Genomic DNA, 18,751 nt, shown 5'->3' with positions numbered 1-18,751 from the left:
GTGGCCTTGCAGCCCAAGTATATGGGGTCTTCAGCAATAGGATCTTACCACCTATTCCTGGTGGGAAACCAAGGGCCTCGGCAATGGCCTATAATGTTTTGGGGGCATCAGGGACCTCCCTGGCCAGCAACTCACTGGAAAGTATCCCATCCCTGGCACTGAAAATTTTCTAGCAACAATCTATGGCATCTGAGTGTTCCATTGTCCAAAACTGTAGTTTCCATATGATTTATTTATATCCTCTTAGCTTTTGATTAGCCCTCTCTCCACCTTTCCTTTACTCAATCTCTTTCCCTGACCTCACTTGGGCCTCAGTGGTTAAAAGCACTTTCTTCCTTTCTTTTATTTTTTCTTTCAAGGTAGGGTCTCACTATCCTAGGCTGGCCTGGAATTCACTCTGTAGACCCAGGGTGGTTCGAACTCACAGTGATCCTCCTACCCCTGCCTCCTGAGTGCTGGGATTAAAGGCGTACGCCACCACACCCGGCTCTAAAAGAACTTTCTTGCAAAGCCTGCTGGGCTGGGTTCATTTTTCCAACATCCTCATAAAGCTGGATGCAAAAATGGCCCATGTGGTATTTGTTTGCAGCAGCAGGAGACTATCCACGTACATAATTTTTTAAAACGATTTATTTCAGGGAGGAAAAGCACTTGCACTATCCCTTTGGTAAAGCTGACAGTAGATGGCGCTAAAGTGAGCATCATACAAAATACAATGTCCACTCACAGGGCCTCCCTTTCAGTGCTTTTGGAAACCAGGGAGGGCAACACAAAGGAGTCAGTAATGGTCATGTCCAAATCCCCTGAGCTTAGCATGGAGTCTGTTGGGCAATAAGGCTGCACCCTTGGCTATGAATAGTCACTTCTTTCACAGGCAAATTCCATGTCCCTTGGAAACACACAGAAAGAGCAATTAGCTCTGATTGGAGGAGCTACAGATGGCTTCTCACAGGAGGAGGGGTTAGCACTGAGTGTTCCCCAAATCTGGACAATAATTCTTCTCCAGAAGTGCCCTAAGCTAGCCCTGCTCTGTGGAGGTCAGCTGATGCCCCACAGAAGTGGAGGTGCAGATGGGGGAGGTGAAGAAGAGCAGAGGTGAGTGGAAAAGCACAGAGAGACCAGATGCTCATCAAGTCACAATGCAGCTATGCCATATAAAGTGCTTCCCTCATTGAGACTGTCTTGTTGAAAATGCCTTGTACTTACCTAACCTAGGGAACTTCCTTGCTTAGCCACTGCGAACTGTTGAGCATCGGTTGATTCACTCATGATCCCAGGGTTTACCGGGAGCTGGGGCTTGGTGCTGCTACCTGTGGTGGCTCACGCCTTTAATCCCAGCACTCAGGAGGCAGAGGAGGGAGAATTACCATGAGTTTGAGACCGCCCTGAGACTACGTAGTGAGTTCCAGGTTAGCCTGGGCTAGTGAGACCCTACCTGGAAAAAACAACCAACCAAACAACTGGCTTGGGTTACATAGGAAGACTGTCTCAAGGGCTGGAGACATTTGCCTGCAAAGCCAAAGGACTCTGGTTTGATTCCCCAGGACCCACGTAAGTCAGATGCACTAGGTGGCGCATGCGTCTGGAGTTTGTTTGCTGTGGCTAGAGACCCTCATGCGCCCATTTTCTCTATCTGCCTCACTCTCTCAAAAGAGAGAGACAGAGAGAGAGATAGAGATGAGCTGGGTGAGATGGCATGGGCCTTTAATTCCAGAACTCACTACAGAGGCTGAGATAGGATCATCGTGAATTCAAGGTAGCCAGCCTGGGCTAGAGTGAGACCCTACCTGGAGGAGGGGAGAAATAAAAACACAATATAAAAATGAATAAAAGGGCTGGAGAGATAGCTTAGTGGTTAAGCACTTGCCTGTGAAGCCTAAGGACCCCGGTTCGAGGCTCGATTCCCCAGATTTTACTTTAGCCAGATGCACAAGGGGGCACACGCACCTGGAGTTCGTTTGCAGTGGCTGGAGGCCCTGGTGCGCCCATTCTCTCTCTCTCCCTCTCTCTATCTGCCTCTTTCTCTCTGTGTCTGTTGCTCTCAAATAAATAAAGAAAAAAGAAAAAAAAAAAAAAAAAAAAAAGAAGAAGAATCCAGGCGTGATGGCACCATGAGCTCGAGGCCAGCCTGTGCTAGAATGGGCAGAAGGCTGGTGTAGTGGCACACACCTTTAATCCCAGCACTCTGGGGGCAGAGGGCTAGAGTGAGACACTACCTCAAAAAAAAAAAAAAAAAAAAATAGAGAAAGAGTGGGCGCTAGCTGCCAGAGGGTGGAAAATAGCAAGGGTTGCAGAGGCCAAGAGGCAGTCTGCCAGGCCGCGGTCCCGGAGCACGCGGGGGTTACAGTTGGCTTTGGCAGAATTATATGAAGATGAAGCAAAAGGCAAGTCTTTCAAGTCTGGTAGACATAAAGCCATAGTCTTCTGGATCCGTGAACGCCACCTCAGTGGTTTAGTTCAGATGAGCGTTAGAATGGTGGATTACATATGGTTCAACCTTCAACTGGGAAAATTGTGAGTGAACTTTTCAAAGAAGCAAAGGAACATTGGGCCATTCTCTAAATGAAGCCACGAAATTTTTTTTCATTGCAGCAGTTAGAGGCCCAAGTGTGCCCATTCATTCTATTTGTTTTTTCTCTCTCCATTATATATTTGAGAGGGGGGGGGATAGTCAAGGCCTCCAGCTGCTGCAAACTAACTCCAGATGCATGCACCACCTTGTGCATCTGGCTTATCTGGGTCCTGGGGAGTTGGCTTTGCAGGCAAGTGCCTTAACTGCTAAGCCATCCCTCCAGCCTGAACAGCCCAATTTATATCTTCCTCCTATAAATGATTTAGTTTTGTCATCACTTGAAATTTTTGTGGGGCTGGAGAGATGGCTTAGCGGTTAAGGCACTTGCTGGCAAAGCCGAAGGAACCAGGTTTGATTCCCCAGAACCCATGTTAGCCAGATGCACAAAATGACTCATGCTTCTGGAGTTCTGTGGAGCAGAACAGTTTAGGTGATGGAGAATTGAGACTTTACAATGACCCAGCAAATACTCAGTTTTTGGAATCTGTTAAGAGAAGAGAGATTCTGCTGGAGCTTCAGTGACAGGTTTGTGGTGGCCAAGTGAGTTTGGATATGGAGGAACATGAGGACCAAGGGTACATGAAGCCTAGATTGAGTCTCAAAGCTTTTAGAGAAGCGCAAAAACTTGGAAGCCTTACACCTGAAATAGTAAGTACACCTTCTTCCCTGGAAGAAGAGGATAAATCAATATTTAATGCAGTTGTTCTTATTGACAATTCAGTGCCCACTACAAAAATTCATATTTGGGGCTGGAGAGATGGCTTAGTTGTTAAGGTGTTTGCTTGCAAAGCCAATGGACCCAGGTTCGATTCCCCAGGACCCCACATAAGCCAGATGCACAAGGTGGCCATGCCTCTGTAGCTCATTTGCAGTGGCTGTATGCCCTGGTGCACCCATTTTCTCTCTCTCCCTCTTTCTGCCTCTTTCTCTCTCTCAAATAAATAAATAAATGTCTTAAAAATATTAAAAACATATTTTAGCTGGGGATGGTGGCACATGTCTTTAGTCCCAGCACTTGAGAGGCAAAGGTAGGAGAATCACTGTGAGTTTGAGGCCAGTCTGAGACTACAGAGTGAATTCCAGGTCAACCTGGGTTGGAGCAAGGACATACATTGGGGGAAAGAAAAAATAAAAAATCATATATATATTGCTGAGGAATGGCTTGCCAGTTAAGGCATTTGCCTGCAAAGCCAAAGGACGCAGAGTTTTTTAATTTTTTTTTTTTTTGTTCATTTTTATTTATTGAGAGTGACAGAGAGAGAGAGAGAGAGAGAGAGGGAGAGGGAGAGAGGTAGATAGGTAGAGAGAGAGAGAATGGGCACGCCAGGGCTTCCATCTACTGCAAACGAACTCCAGATGCGTGCGCCCCCTTGTGCATCAGGTTAACGTGGGTCCTGGGGAATAGAGCCTCGAACCGGGGTTCTTAGGCTTCACAGGCAAGCGCTTAACCACTAAGCCATCTCTCCAGCCCCCAGATTTTTTTGTTGTTGTTGTTTGTTTTTGTTTTTATTCTTTTGTTTTTCGGAGTAGGGTCTCACTCTAGCCCAGGCTGAACTGGAATTCACTATGGAGTCTCAGGGTGGCCTTGAACTCACAGCGATCCTCCTGCCTCTGCCTCCTGAGTGCTGGGATTAAAGGCTTCACAGGCAAGTGCTTAACCACTAAGCCATCTCTCCAGCCCGATTTTTTTTTTTTTAACAGAGAGAGAATGGGCGCGCCAAGGCCTCCAGCCACTGCAAACGAGCTCCAGATGCGTGCGCCCCCTCGTGCATCTGGGTTATATGGGTCCTGGGGAATTGAACCAGTGTCGTTAGGCAGGCGCCTTAACCACTGACCCATATCTTCAGCCCTCAGGGAGATTATTAATGAAAAGTTCGGAACATAAAGCACCCTTTGTAAACATTAGTTATGACTTGTTACTTTGTCTAATTCGGGTCCTTCCAATGCCGAGATGGGTGTGGCCTGTGGTCCTAACTGGCTTGCGTCTCGCCTACTCCGCCAGACTTGCCAAAGGCGCAGGGGAGGGGCGGGCAGCGGGCGGTCTGCGCAGCCGCACGACGCTCTGCAGTGGCGCCCGCCGGCCGCTGGGGACCGCAGGAGTTCCCGCTTCGCCCCGCCCCGAGAGGTCAAGGGTCAGCGCACCGGGACTAGCCGGCCGCTGGTGGCGGGTATCCCGGGCTCCTGGCCTATGGCACCGCCTCAGCGCTGCCCCGTGTGTCGCCAGACCTTCTTCTGCGGTCGTGGGCACGTCTACAGCCGCAAGCACCAGCGGCAGCTGAGAGCGGCCCTGGAGCGACTGCTACCCCAGGTGCGGACGCCAGGCCGGAGGGGCCTGGGGCGGGTGGGCCGTGGGGACCGCGGTGGCCTGACACCCGGCCTCCTTTCTGCAGATAGAGGCCGCCCGCAAGGCCATCCGCGCCGCCCAGGTGGAGCGGTACGCCGCGGAGCACGAGCGATGCTGCTGGTGCCTGTGCTGTGGCTGCGAGGTGCGGAAACACCTGAGCCACGGAAACCTGACGGTGCTGCACGGGGGCCTGCTGGAGCATCTGGCCAGGTGAAGAGGGCCCCGGGAGACTCCCCCAGCTCCGATGCTCGCCTGTGGGATGGAAGGCTGGGATGGGGAGACAATGGTCTTTTTTGGGATTGGTCGAGGTAGATGAATTGAGTCACCTTACAGGCAGGCATTGCCAATCCTGGCTAGGGGTCTTCGGGTTTCCATGTCAGTGGCATTGGTGGTCTAAGTAGAAAAGCCAGTTTGCTTTTCGCCCAGTATTTCACATCTTATTAGAAGGGAGTATGGAGATCTTGAAGAGATTGGGAATAGTATTTTTATTTATTTACTTATTTTTTGTTCACCAGAAGAAAATTTATTGAATTTTCATGTGAGCATAATGAAGCAATCCGTAGTATCATCATAGAATTCCTCCACTTGGCATATTTTGTGGAGGCATTGAGTATTTTTTTTTTTTATTAACAATTTCCATGATTATAAAAACTATCCCATGGTGATGCCCTCCCTCCCCTAACCTTCCCTTTTGAAACTCCAGGGGATAGTATTTCTATCTCTGTTTTGCCCCAGGCAGAAACTTAGATGCCAGTCTGCATTATTTACCCAATACTCAGATAACCCAAGTTCCCTTTTACTATTTTATTACTTATTTGCTTATTCTGTTTATTTGATTGTTTTCGAACTAAGTTCTTACTCTAGCCCAGGCTGACTTGGAACTCACTCTTGTAGTCCCAGGGAGGCCTCAAACTCACAGAGATCTCCTACCTCTGCCTCCAGAGTGCTCTATTTTATTTTTTTAAATTAATTATTTCTTTTATTTGTGTATGGGGGGGGGATGCCAGGATCTCTTGCAATACAATGCCTGTGGACACCTGGGGACTTAAACCCTACCTGGCAGGCTATGCAAGCAAGTGCCTTTAAGAGCTGAGCCATCTCCCCAGGCCTTCTTTTACTATTTTACTGTATAGCTAAGATCATTTATCCTCTCCATCCTCAGTCCAGAGCACAAGAAAGCCACCAACAAATTCTGGTGGGAGAACAAGGCTGAAGTCGAGATGAAAGAGAAGTTTCTGATCTCCCCCCAAGATTATGCACGGTAAGTCACTTGTTATGAAAGATGAAGTAGCAAAGTGAATTCTCCAGGTCTTTTTGTGGATTTTCTTTGTTTTGCAATACTGGAGATTGAACCCAGGGCCTTGTATAGGTAGAAAAAGTGACACCTTTAATCCCAGCACTTGGGTAGCTAAGGTAAGAGAATTACCATGAATTTGAGGCCAGCATGAGCTACACAGTGAGTTCCAGGTCAGTCTGGACTAGAGTGAGACCCTGTTTTAGGGAAAAAAAAGAGAGAGTGAAATAGTTCTTGAAGTTGATAGTTGGTATCAGGGACAGTTAGCAAATAGAGAACAGTATAGTAAAACCAGGCTTGGTGGCGCACGCCTTTAATCTCAGCACTCTGGAGGCAGAGGTAGGAGGATCACTGTGAGTTTGAGGTTGCCCTGAGACTACATAGTGAATTCCAGGTCAGCCTGAGCTAGAGCAAGACCCTATTTCAGGAAAAAAAATTGGGGGCTGGAGAGATGACTTAGCAGTTCAGGCATTTGCCTGTGAAGCTAAAGGATCCAAGTTCGGTTCCCCAGGAACCACATAAGCCAGATATACACTGGGGTGCATGCATCTGGAGTTTGTCTACAGTGGCTGAAGGCCCTGATGTGCCCATTCTCTCTCTCTCTGCCTCTTTATCTCTTTCTCTGAAATAAATAAAATTAAAAAAAATTTATTAGAATCAGGAGAAATAAACCTGGGCATGGTGGTACAAGCCTTTAATCCCAGCACTCTGGAGGCAGAAATAAGAGGATCACTGAGTTTGAGGCCACCCTGAGACTACATAGTGAATTCCAGGTCAGCCTGAGCTAGAGGGAGACCCTACCTGGAAAAATAAAAATTAAAAAAAAAGGGGAGGGGTAGATAAAAGCCATGTTTGGTTGTACACACCTTTAATCCTAGCAGCACGCCTTTAATCCCAGCACTAGGAGGTAGGAGGATCACCTTAAATTCAAGGCCACCTTAGACTACATAGTTAATTTCAGGTCGCCCTGGGCGAGAGCAAGACCCTACATTGGAGAAAAAACAAAGTTGACTATGGGGCTGGGGAGACTGCTTAGTGAATGAAGCACCCATCATTCAAGCTGGAGGACTTGAGTTCAGTCCCCAGACCCTACATAAAAAGGTAGAAGCTGGGCTGGAGAGATGGCTTAGCGGTTAAGCGCTTGCCTGTGAAGCCTAAGGACTCCGGTTCGAGGCTCGTTTCCCCAGGACCCACGTTAGCCAGATGCACAAGGGGGCGCACGCGTCTGGAGTTTGTTTGCAGTGGCTGGAAGCCCTGGCGCGCCCATTCTCTCTCTATCTGTCTCTTTCTCTCCCTCTCTCTCTGTCACTTTCAAATAAATAAAGAAAGAAACAAACAAACAAAAAAAAAAGCTAGAAGCTGCAGTGTACTTACAGTGACAGCAAAGAGGGAAGGTGAAGGTAGACAGAATTTCCCAGAAGCTGGTGCTAAGCACAGCAAAGAGCAGCAGATTGAGAACCCTACCTTAAATGAGGTGACAGGCAGGACCAACCACTAAGCCATCCCTCCAGCCCAAATTTTTAAAAAGTTTTTATTTATTTATTTGAGAGAGAGGGACAGAAATTTAATTGTAGCACTTGGGAGGCAGAGGTAGCAGGATTGCCAAAAGTTCGACCCTGAGACTACATAGTGAATTCCAGGTCAGCCTGAGCTGACCCTACCTTGAAAAACCAAAATAAATAAATAAATAAAAATAATTTTATATCTATTGAGCGAAGTACAGAACCAAGGAAAAGCACCCACATGGCTAGAGATCCCATGGGAAGGGCCTGGAAAAGCCATGGAAAGTAAAAAGGGGAAAAGAAAGTTCAAAGAGCTCCTGCCATGTGGGGAGCTGGAGGAGTAAAGAACCTATGTGGAGAGTAAGGGCAAGAGGGTCCTTCCCTTGGCTCAACCTGACTGGGCCTGAGAAGCTGAGGGGAAAATTTATTCATAGCTGGAAGTTCTCAAGTGGTCAGAGTGCCTGCCCTCCCCTTGCAAAGGTATTTATAACTTTATGGTGGTGGGCTGTCTTCCTGCTAGGGTGAACTAGAGGGACAGCTGGTTGGGTAGGGCTAGGGGCTGTCTCAGGAAGAAATTAGTCCTGACACCAAGTTCCAGGGCTGAACCTGACCAATCACACTGTTTAAATCCTATGAAAGACCTCCCTCCCAGTAGGGGTCCTGTTTGTTTGTGGAAAAACTAATCCAAGGAACTAGGCAAGACTTTTCTGCCCTTTTTAGTTTCAGGGGTCCAGTCACCCTAACTGTACTCCCTCTCATTCCCACCTCTCATGAGAAGACACTAACTGCTGTTAGAGGAAAGGGGACAATGATGTCAGATCCTGAACTACTTCCAGGTGAGGGCAGGAGAGAGGGGGTACAGAAATATGACATTTAGAGTCTCTCCCAGAGAGAGGAATTGTTTATTCTAAATGACCCCGAAAGTGTATTGATGGAATGCAGGAAGAGAATGTTAGGGAGAAAGAATGTAAGTAAGGAGTTATTGAGAAGTGGGCACACAGCAAATTGGTTGCCTTTAGGCTTGTCCTTCCTTTGTAAAATTTTTTTAATTTTATTTATTTGAGAGAGAATGGGCACGCCAAGGCCTCCAGCCACTGCAAACTAACTCCAGATGCATGTGCGCCCTTGTGCATCTGGCTTACATGTGCCCTGGGGAATAGAGGCTCAAACTGGGATCCTTAGGCTTCACAGGCAAGAGCTTAACCACTAAGCCATCTCTCCAGCCCAGGATTGTCCTTCTTTTGTGGACTTCCAAGCCTTGGGAAGCATTTGAGGGAGCCCAGGTAGATGGAGTTGTATTGTCTCAGGACCATCTGAGCATAGACTGACTGAGATTTTCTGTCACAGCTGTTCATCGAATGGCACAATATTGTCTGACATGGCCAGAGTCTGTTTCTGTATGGCTTATATATTAAAAAAAAAAAAAAAAAAACACGAGAGGGCTTAACAGTTAAGGTGTTTGCCTGCAAAGGCAAAGGACCCAGGTTTGATTCCCTGGGGCCCACATTAGCCAGATGCACAAGGGGGCACAAACATCTGGAGTTTGTTTGCAATGGCTGGAGGCCCTGGCACGCCCATTCATTTTCTTTCTCCGTCAAATAAATAATAACCTTGATAATGGCAAATATGTCCTATTTTGTATAATAGCCTTCCAGAGTTTTTAAATTTGTCCTGGGGGTAGTCAGGGCCAAAAGTTGGTAACATAGAGCCATTGGGTGCCAATAGGGGCTGTACAGTATATTTTGGCCTCATGATGTCCTGGTACAAGTTAGAAAAGGCTTACCATTGTTTTCAGTATAAGGATTTTTTTTTTTAAAAAAAATATTCTATTTAGTTGTTTATTTGCAAGCAGAGTTAAAAAGAATATTGGCGCATGAGGGCCTCCAGCCACTGCACACTCCAGATACATGTGCCACTAAGTGCATCTGGCTTTATTTGGGTACTGGGAAATTGAATTCAACTATGTTGCAGTCAAGTCCCTTAACTTCTGAGCCATCTCTCCAGCACAATAAAAATATTTTTTTGTTTTTTATTTTTATTTATTTGACAGCAACACACAAAGAGGCAGATAGAGAGAAATAGAGAGAATGGGCACGCCAGGGCCTACAGCCACTGCAAACAAACTCCAGATGTGTGTGCCCCTTTGTACATCTGGCTAAAGTGGGTCCTGGGGAATCAAGCCTCAAACCAGGGTCCTTAGGCTTCACCGGCAAGCACTTAACCACGAAGCCATCTCACCAGCCCCCAATAAAATTTTTGTTGTTGTTGTTTTTTTTGAGGTAGGGTCTTGCTGTAGCCCAAGCTGACCTGGTATTCACTATGGAGTCTCAGGGTGGCCTCGAACTCACAGCGATCCTCCTACCTCTGCCTCCCCAGTGCTGGGATTAAAGGCGTGCACCACCATGCCTGGCTAATAAAAATATTTTTTAAGTTGACTATATTCAACTAAATAGATGTGAGATTCAGGCTGGGCATGGTGGCACATGCCCATAACCCCAGACAAAGCTGAAGAATGAGGATCCTAAGCTCAAGGCTAGTCTATGCTATATAGTGTTATCTTGTCTTAATTTTATAAAGGGGGCATGGCTGAGGAGACAGTGTAGTCAGTAAAGTTTTAACACAAGTTTGAGGACCTGAGTTTAGATCCCCAGCACCCACGTAAAATCCTGGCATGGTGGCACACTCCTATAATCCCAGCACTAGAAAGGAGGATCCCTGGGGCTTGCTGGCCAGCTAGTCTGCCCTCAGTGACAAGCTCTTATCTCAAAAAATAAAAGCTGTGCAGGAATGGTGACACACGCCTTTAATCTCAGCACTTGGGATGCTGATGGCTATATAGTGAGTTCTAGTATAGCCTGGGTTACCAAATGAGACCTTATGCCAAAAATTTTTAAATTCTTGAGCTGGGGAAGTGGCTTAGTGATTAAGGCACTTGTCTGTGAAACCTAAGGCCCCAGGTTCCATTTCTCAGAACCCACATAAGCCAGATGCACATAGTGCAAGTGGCTGAAGTTCATCTGCAGTGGCTAGAGGCCCTAACACACCCATTCCTTATTGCTGTGAGTTCAAGGCCACCATGAGACTACATAGTGAATTCCAGGTCAGCCTGGGCTAGAGTGAGACTCTACCTCGGAAAAAAAAAAAAGTCCATATGTATGGAGGTTGTCATTGAAAATACCTATTTGCAGAGCTTATCATAACTGGTATGGCTGGAGTTCTGGGCTGATTTGTCCATCTTATTTTCAATTGTTTGCTTGCTTTTTAGATTCAAGAAATCCATGGTGAAGGGTTTAGATTCCTATGAGGAAAAAGAAGATGAGGTGATTAAAGAGGTAAGAAGGGAAGGTCTCTGAAGAACCTTTCCTCCTTATCATGAACCTGTCTAAAGATTCTCTCTCCCACAGATGGCAGCTCAGATTCGTCAGGTAGAACAGAGCCGGCAAGAAGTGGTCCGATCTGTCTTAGAGGTTGGTTTCCCTCGGAGGATCCAGAGCAGTATCCAAATCCACTGATCCCTGCTTCCCCAGGTCCAGCACTTCAACCATCTGCTCTTCTAAGTGAACTCATGGATTAGTCTCATCTGCCTGGCTTGAATTCCCTTATCTGTCTGTCCACCGCGGGGGAGGGGCAGGCCTAGTTGGTGGAGATGTGGGCAAGGCTGGGAGTTTACAAAATGGGCAGTAGCCTCCATATGATACTGGGGTCTGAAGTGTGGGGACACCGCCTAGACAGGCTCTTAAGCATCATAGACACATTTATTTTTCCTGAATAAAACTCAGCCTCAGGTAGACCCAGACCCAGAAGAGGGTTCTTCAGCACCTGGAACCTGGGAAGGGACAAACAGGTAAGATTATGATTATCAAGAAGTCAATCTCTAGTTTAATGTGGTATCTCAGAGCAGTCTGTGGCCTTAATTATTTGTTTATAAGTAGAGAGACAGAGAAAATGGGCATGCCAGGCCTCTTGTCACTGCAAGCATACTCCATATGCATGCACTGTCTTATACATTTGGCTTTACGTAGGTTCTGGGGAACCAAACCGGGGCTGGAGGCTTTGCAAGCAAGTGCTTTTAAACTGAACCATCTGTGGGTTGGTTTTTTTTTTTTTTTTTTTTGAGGTAGCATCTTGCTCTAGCCCAGGCTGACCTGGAATTAATTCACCATAGTCTCAAGGTGGGCTTGAATTGATGGTACTCCTACCTCTGTCTCCTGGGATTAAAGGTGTGTACCACCAAGCGCAATTTGTTTTGGATTTTGTGAGAATAGATTTCAATCTAGCTCAGGCTGACCTGGAACTGACATCATCACTCTAGGGCTGGCCTCAGTCATGGTGATCCTACTTCAGCTTCCCAAGTGCTGGGATTAAAGACATATGCCACCATGCCTAGCTCTCTAGTCTATAACTTGGCTCTTACTCTAGTCTGGGCTAACCTGGAATTCACTATATAATCTCAAAGTGGCCTCGAACTCACAGCAATCCTCCTACCTCTACCTCCTGAGTACTGGGATTAAAGACATGTGCTGGGTTCCTTCCTGGCCAGGTAGTGCTGAGGGAAGAACCAGGCCTGCTGGTTCCTCCCTAGGGGTTGAGAAGGATGATGAGCGTCCGATGACTCAGAAACCTCTCCTGGCCACTGGAGTCTTTTCGATGCAGGAATTCGCAGAAACAACTCACTTTATTATTCTGATCAGTTGCCTATATCATGTTGGGGACCAAGGCGGGGATTTTAGGATGGGGGAAGAGGTAAGGGCCAATAGTAAACTTTAACTATTGAAATGGTAATTACAATTGCCACGGGGAGGTAGCAGGCCAGAAGCCATTAGGCGTCTTGCTGAGTCATAGCTGGCCAGAGACAGGTCGCCAAACTTAAGCTAAGCTCAGGAAGTCCCACTAGGCTCACGCCTGGGTCCTTCAGGGCCCAACACATGTACCACCACACCTGGCTTTTTTTTTTTTTTTTTTTTTTTTTTTTTTGAGGTAAGGTCTTGCTCTAACCCAGGCTGACCTGGAATTCACTGTATAGTCTCAGGGTGGCCCTAAACTCACCTCAATTCCAGTGCTAGGATTAAAAGTGAGCCCCACTTTGCTAGACTTGAGACTGTCAAGTGAGAACAGATCTAATCTCTGCCATCCCAGTGGCTCAAGAACTTCATCTGGGGGCTGGAGGGATGGTTTAGCAGTTAAGGCATTTGCCTACAAAGCCAAAGGACCCAGGTTTGATTCCCCCAAGACCCACGTTAGCCGGATTCACAAGGAGCCACATGCATTTGGAGTTTGTTTGCAGTGGCTGGAGGCCTTGGTGTGCCCATTCTCCCTCCCTTTCTCTGTCAAATAAATAAATAAAAATAAAAATATTTTTTAAAAAGAGCCCCATCTGCCAGCCTGGCTCATGTCTTTCAGCCAAGTAGCCTCCAGCTCACAGCAGCCCTCACACTTGAACCTGCGACCAGCTCCAGAGTTTGACTGGATGGAGACAGGACAACCTCTGACTTTCATTGGCCATCAGGTACTACAGACAAGCAACAGGATAGCCCAGTGTATGCCCTTCTGCTTCTGGTCATCCCCATCTCTGCTAACCTGCCGGTGTGTTCATTGCAGCTCCTCTCTCCGGCCCACCTTACCCATACTCATTGCCAGTGCTGCCACTCAGGAATGTTAACTACTTAGTACAGTGTGCTTTAAGTTATCCGTGGGCATCCGAACCCCCTGTGCTGCCACTCTACTTGCAGGTTCCTATCCTCTCGTCTCCCGTACTCTGCCAGTTTTACTGTCTCTACTCACTCTTGAGGTTCAGTGATTTACCATGCATTTCAACACCATCAAAACTAGTTGGGTCTACCTACCCTTAAATGTGTTGCTTCTAGCAGTGGGTGTCTTGTCTCATTACTTTATCTTGGGTCTTCTTATCCCCATTTTTACCACAGGATGCACCTGGAGTTGGTAATGTCCATTCAGGTAAGAGACAAAAAAAGTTTTGTTTTGAGACAGTCTGATGTAGCCCAGGTTGGCCTTGAATTTCTCCAACACTTAAACGCTGGGTTACAGGCATGTACCACCATGCCTGGCCTGTTTGTTTATTTTAGGGTCTTGCTCTAGAATTCACTATGTAGTCTCAAGCTGGCCTCAAACTCATGATTCTCCTACCTTGGCCTCCCAAGTGCTGGGATTAAAGGACTGCACCACCACCCCTGGCATTAAAAATTTTTATATATTTGGGGATGGGGGGAAGAAAGGCAGATAGAGAGTGGGCGTGCCAGGGCCTCCAACCACTGAAAATGAACTCCAGACACATGTGCATCTGCCTTAAATAGGTCCTTAGGCCTCAAAAGCAAGAGCCTTAAACACTAAATCCCTTTATTTTATTATAAAAATAAAGTTCAGCTGGGTGTGGTGGTGTACAACTTAAAAGTTCCAACTGTTGGGGGGGGATGCTGACATAAAAAGATTACTGTTGCCGGGTGTGGTGGCGCACGCCTTTAATCCCAGCACTCGGGAGGCAGAGGTAGGAGGATCGCCGTGAGTTCAAGGCCACCCTGAGACTACAGAGTTAATTCCAGGTCAGCCTGGACCAGAGTGAGACCCTACATCGAAAAAAAGGGAGAAAAAAAAGATTACTGTTGAGTTCAAGCCCAGCCTGGGCTGAAAAAGAAAAGTTGACTAAGTAAAGCGTGTATTTAGGTATTTCTATCCAAAATAGATCAAAGTTGAGCAAAACAATCCCAATAGCTAGATATCATGCACCCCTGTAGAACCAGCACTTGGGAAGATAAAGCAGGCAGGTTGAAGCCAGCTGCTTAGTGAAAAGGCCTTTCCCCAAAAAAGCAGGGATGGGGAAGGTGTTATATAAAAACAATGAAAACCCTAACAAGACAAACAGGAAGAGATGGAAGGTTGTAGTCCTGGGTGGCTTAGTCGAGGTCCACACTAAACTATAATAAAAAATGAAGCTGGGCTGGGCACAGTGGCACATGCCTTTAATCCCAGCACTTGGAAGACAGAGGTAGGAATGCTGTGAGTTCCAGGTCAGCCTGGGCTAGAGTGAGACCCTACCTTGAAAAACAAAAAGCTGGTTGCACCAAGTGTTGGCTACAATGTAGATGAAATGGAACTTTTCTATATTCAGCCAATAAGGAGATACTGATAAATGGAACATGGATGTTCTCAGCAGTTACAACCTCCCCTCCTAAGTACATCATTTAGTAAATGCCTCCAAACTTTTTCTTTTGAGGTAGGGTCTCACTCTAGCCTAGACTGATCTGGAATTCACTCTGTATTCTCAGGGTGATCTCAAACTCACAGCAATTCTTTTACCGCTGCCTCCTGAGTGCTGGGATTAAAGGTGTGTGCCACCACACCCAGCACCAAACTTTTGTGTTTTTTTTTTAAATTTTTATTTATTTGAGAGTAACAGAGAGGAGGCAGAGAGAGAATGGGCATGCCAGGGCTTCCAGCCCCTGCAAATGATCTCCAGATGCATGCGCCCCTTGTGCATCTGGCTAACATGGGTCCTGGGAAATCAAGCCTCAAACCGGGGTCCTTAGACTTCACAGGCAAGCATTTAACCGCTAAGTCATCTCTCCAGCACCCTCCTTTTTTTTTTTTTGAGGTAGGGTCTCACTCTAGGTCAGGCTGACCTGGAGTTCACTATGTAGTCTCAAGGGTGGCCTTGAACTCATGGCAATCATCCTACCTCTGGCTACTGAGTGCTGGGATTAAAGGTGTGCGTCACCATGCCCGGCCCAACCAAACTTTTAAGTGCACCACATGGACAGTGTATTGCTTTAAATTAGTCTGTTTTCAACATCTCATTTCAACTGAGCTTCAGAACTCCTAGGTTTGGAACACTGTAGTGTATAGGTTAAGTGCTTTAGTTTTTGTTCAGTAGCTCTTTTTCCAGGTGCCACGCCTCCCTGGATGAGCCAAGATGAGGACTGTAGCTTTGGAAACCAACAAATAGGGCCCTCCTATGAAGAATTTCTTAAACAAAGTAAGTAAGCTACCTCAAGAAGGGCAGAAATTTCAGGTATGGACACCCAAAGCCAGTCCCTAAGCTAAGTTCAATGACATGTATCTATAGACCTAGGTGCCTCACAGTTGCAGGCAGAACTGCTTGAGCCAAGGCCAGCATAGCCAAAATACTTAAAGACCCATCCAAGAAAAATGTTTCCTTATCTCTGCAGAGGAAAAACAGAAGCTGAACAAACTCCCCCCAGAACGAGTCGGGGCCAACTTTGACCACACCTCCAGCACCAGTGCAGGCTGGCTACCTTCTTTTGGCAGAGTGTGGAATAATGGACGCCGCTGGCAGTCCAGGTATGAATCCAGTGCCAGCACTACAGACAGCCTTCTATCTTTCCTGATTGTCACTAACTCTCATTTCTTTTCAGGCACCAATTCAAAACTGAAGCAGCAAGGAACAAGCAGCAGTCACACAAAGATAGCTGATGATGCTTCCCAACACATACTCTTCCAACCACAAGGCTCAAAAGGCCAATCTGTCCTCCCCTATTATTCCTAACCCCAAATCCTTTAAGAAACAGACAAACTCATTTGACTTAATAAATTTTATTTTTCCAAATGTACAGTCAGTTGAGTTGAACCTGTTAAAAAAAAAAAAAAACAACTCAGAACAAGTGTCATGTGAAGGGGACACATATGCTCCCTTCACCTTGAGTCCTTAGGTTCCTGCTCACCTGTTCATGCATCTTCACCAGCAGCGGGGGCATCTCCACCCTTGGTATTTCTGGTGTAAATCACTTGAGCTCTGTGCTTTGAAACCAGTTTGATAAGTCCTAAAGGGAAAGGACAAGGTTTTTACAGAGCTGATGCTTAATAGAACTGCCTAAGTAAGATAGCCACCATCTACAATACTTGAGGTTGAGACAGGATCTCAAACTCAGGCTGACCTGCATCCACAAGTGCTGCGATCATAGCCACATGCCACCACCACTCCTGCTTGCTGACAATTTAAATTCAGGATTTACTATAAACTTAGTAGCCACTATCTCCACATGTACAACAGTGGCAATAGTTAGTGAACCCTCACAATACAGGACCCTGAGTTGCCTGAACTAAATATTTAAGTTGGTATCTCAACACTGCTCCAGAAGTACTGTACCCTGTAACTTCATACATTTATTTATGTTTGTGAAGCCTAATAACCCAGCTTCAATTCTGCGGTAGCCATATAAAAGCCAGATGCACAAGGTGGCACAGTGAAACCCTACCTGGTGGTAAACAGGGTGGGGCCAGGCATGGTAGCACAGGCCTTTAATCCCAGCACTCAGCAGCAGGCAGAGGTAGGAGAATTGAGAGTTCAAGGACACCCTGAGACTCCATAGTTAAAATTCCAGGTCAGCCTGGTCTAGAGTGAGACCCTACCTCGAAAAACCAAAAAAACTTTTTGAAATACTACCACCAAACCCAGGGGCTGGAGGCTTAGGTGTTAAGGCACTTGTCTCTGAAGCCTAAGGACCCAGGTTCTATTCCCCAGTACCCACGTAAAGCCAGAGGCAGTTCATTTGCAGTGGTTAGAGACCCTGACGTGCCCATTCTGTCTAAAGTCAGTAACCCAGGGTGAGAGATGGCTCAGAGATTAAATGGGCTTGCCTGCAAAGCCTAACAGCCTTGGTTCAATTCCAACAGTACCCACATAAAACCAGATGCACAAAGTGGTACATGCATGTGGAGTTGTATTTTCAGCTGCGGGAAGCCTTGGTGCATCCATTCTCTGGCAATTAAAAAAAAAAAACAAAAAACGACAGTAACCCCTAAAAGCAGACACCACCTCCCCCCTCACCTTTACTAAGGAGCTCCTGAAGGGCTGCCCTGGCCAGGGAACCGCGGATCTTCAGTCTCTCAGAGACCACAGCAGGGGTAATAAGCTTATAGTTGGGAACTTCTTTACAGAGTTTGTCGTACGTAGCTTTGTCAAATAGGACTAGGTTGTTGAGCTTGTCCCGAACTTTGCCTTTGGACCACTTCTGCTCACAAACACAGAAAAAAAGAAATAATTTTCCCCCCAGAAATCCTGGTAGAATTACCAATTCGCTCCCAACCAACCTATGTCTGAGAAATTCCTTTAGTTATCGTAGGCAAGTTACAGATTTGCAGGTAAAGATACATCTTTGAGGCTTTGCACATGGAGGAAATCCCTACAGGACCTGTTTAATATGCTGCACGCTGGAGCTAACGCTTTATATAGTTATATAGTTTTTAAGGAATGTACACCCGAATGAGTGGCGATCAAGCCTTTATCTCAGGGGCTGGAGAGAGGGGTTGGTGGTTAAAGTGTTTGCCTGCAAAGCCAAAAGATTCCGGTTCGACTCTCCAGGACCCACGTAAGACAGATACACAAAAGGGTGCATGCATCTGGATGTAGTTTCTTTGCAGTGGCTGGAGGTCCTGGCGTGCCCATTCTCTCCCTCAAATAAGTAAATAGATAAAACATCAGAAAAGTAAATACAAATCTCTATCTCAGGAGCATGGCGGCCTAGCGGAAAGCGAACTCAGACTCCTCGTCCTTCGGGGAGGCCAGCCCCTACCTTCTTTTTGGCCTTGCCCCCAGACTTGTTGACTGGGTCTTTGTCTTTCTTAGCCGACTTCCCGGCGTCTTTCTTCTTCTTGTCGTCCTTGGGCGGCTGCAAGAGGACAGCGGGGATGGAGGAAGGTCTTAAAGGTTGGACAAGCCCCACTACTGCACGTCTCGGCCCAGCGCCAGCGCCCCAACGCCGCCCAAGCACATGCGGGCGCGAGCCCGGGCCCGCCCGAGACCCGGCGCTCAGCGCCCGAAGCCCTCCCGCCCGCCAGGGCCACCCCACGGCCTCGGAGCACCCTGCTGCCCTCGGAACCCCGCCACTCGCCGCCCGCGACGCTCACCATGGCGAAGCTTGGAGAGCCGCTGCGACCACTGCGGCTTCGCTAAGATGTCGGAGAAAAAGGAAGTACTGCTCACCGACGGTCCCAGAAACCTCAGGCCCAGGCAAGGACTTCCGGGGCGAGGGGCGGGGCCAGGCAGAGGGGCCCGGAAGTGAGACTCC

General features: G+C 47.1%; 2 protein-coding genes across 2 annotated transcripts; one reads left to right on the top strand and one right to left on the bottom strand.

The window, feature by feature from the left end:
* The first annotated feature begins 4,715 nt into the window (after nt 1-4,715).
* Nucleotides 4,716-16,294, top strand: Cenatac (centrosomal AT-AC splicing factor). The gene is made up of 11 exons (XM_004667321.2): nt 4,716-4,880; nt 4,963-5,126; nt 6,079-6,177; nt 10,978-11,044; nt 11,117-11,179; nt 11,492-11,556; nt 13,113-13,218; nt 13,637-13,667; nt 15,610-15,699; nt 15,893-16,025; nt 16,100-16,294. The coding sequence occupies exons 1-11, from the start codon at nt 4,761-4,763 to the stop codon at nt 16,155-16,157; spliced, it is 996 nt and encodes a 331-aa protein (XP_004667378.1). The 5' UTR covers nt 4,716-4,760; the 3' UTR covers nt 16,158-16,294.
* Rps25 (ribosomal protein S25) lies at nt 16,262-18,719 on the bottom strand. The gene is made up of 5 exons (XM_004667384.2): nt 18,591-18,719; nt 18,257-18,352; nt 17,512-17,695; nt 16,406-16,504; nt 16,262-16,312 (listed from the first exon to the last, which is right to left on the bottom strand). Exons 1-4 carry the CDS (start codon nt 18,591-18,593, stop codon nt 16,410-16,412), a joined length of 378 nt encoding a protein of 125 aa, XP_004667441.1. The 5' UTR covers nt 18,594-18,719; the 3' UTR covers nt 16,262-16,312; nt 16,406-16,409.
* Nucleotides 18,720-18,751: the final 32 nt, after the last annotated feature.

Source organism: Jaculus jaculus, chromosome 3 (genome assembly GCF_020740685.1).
Source record: "Jaculus jaculus isolate mJacJac1 chromosome 3, mJacJac1.mat.Y.cur, whole genome shotgun sequence".
Lineage (NCBI taxonomy): Eukaryota > Metazoa > Chordata > Mammalia > Rodentia > Dipodidae > Jaculus > Jaculus jaculus.
The sequence above is the reverse complement of the archived record's forward strand: the minus strand, read 5'-3'. Positions and strand labels throughout refer to the sequence as shown.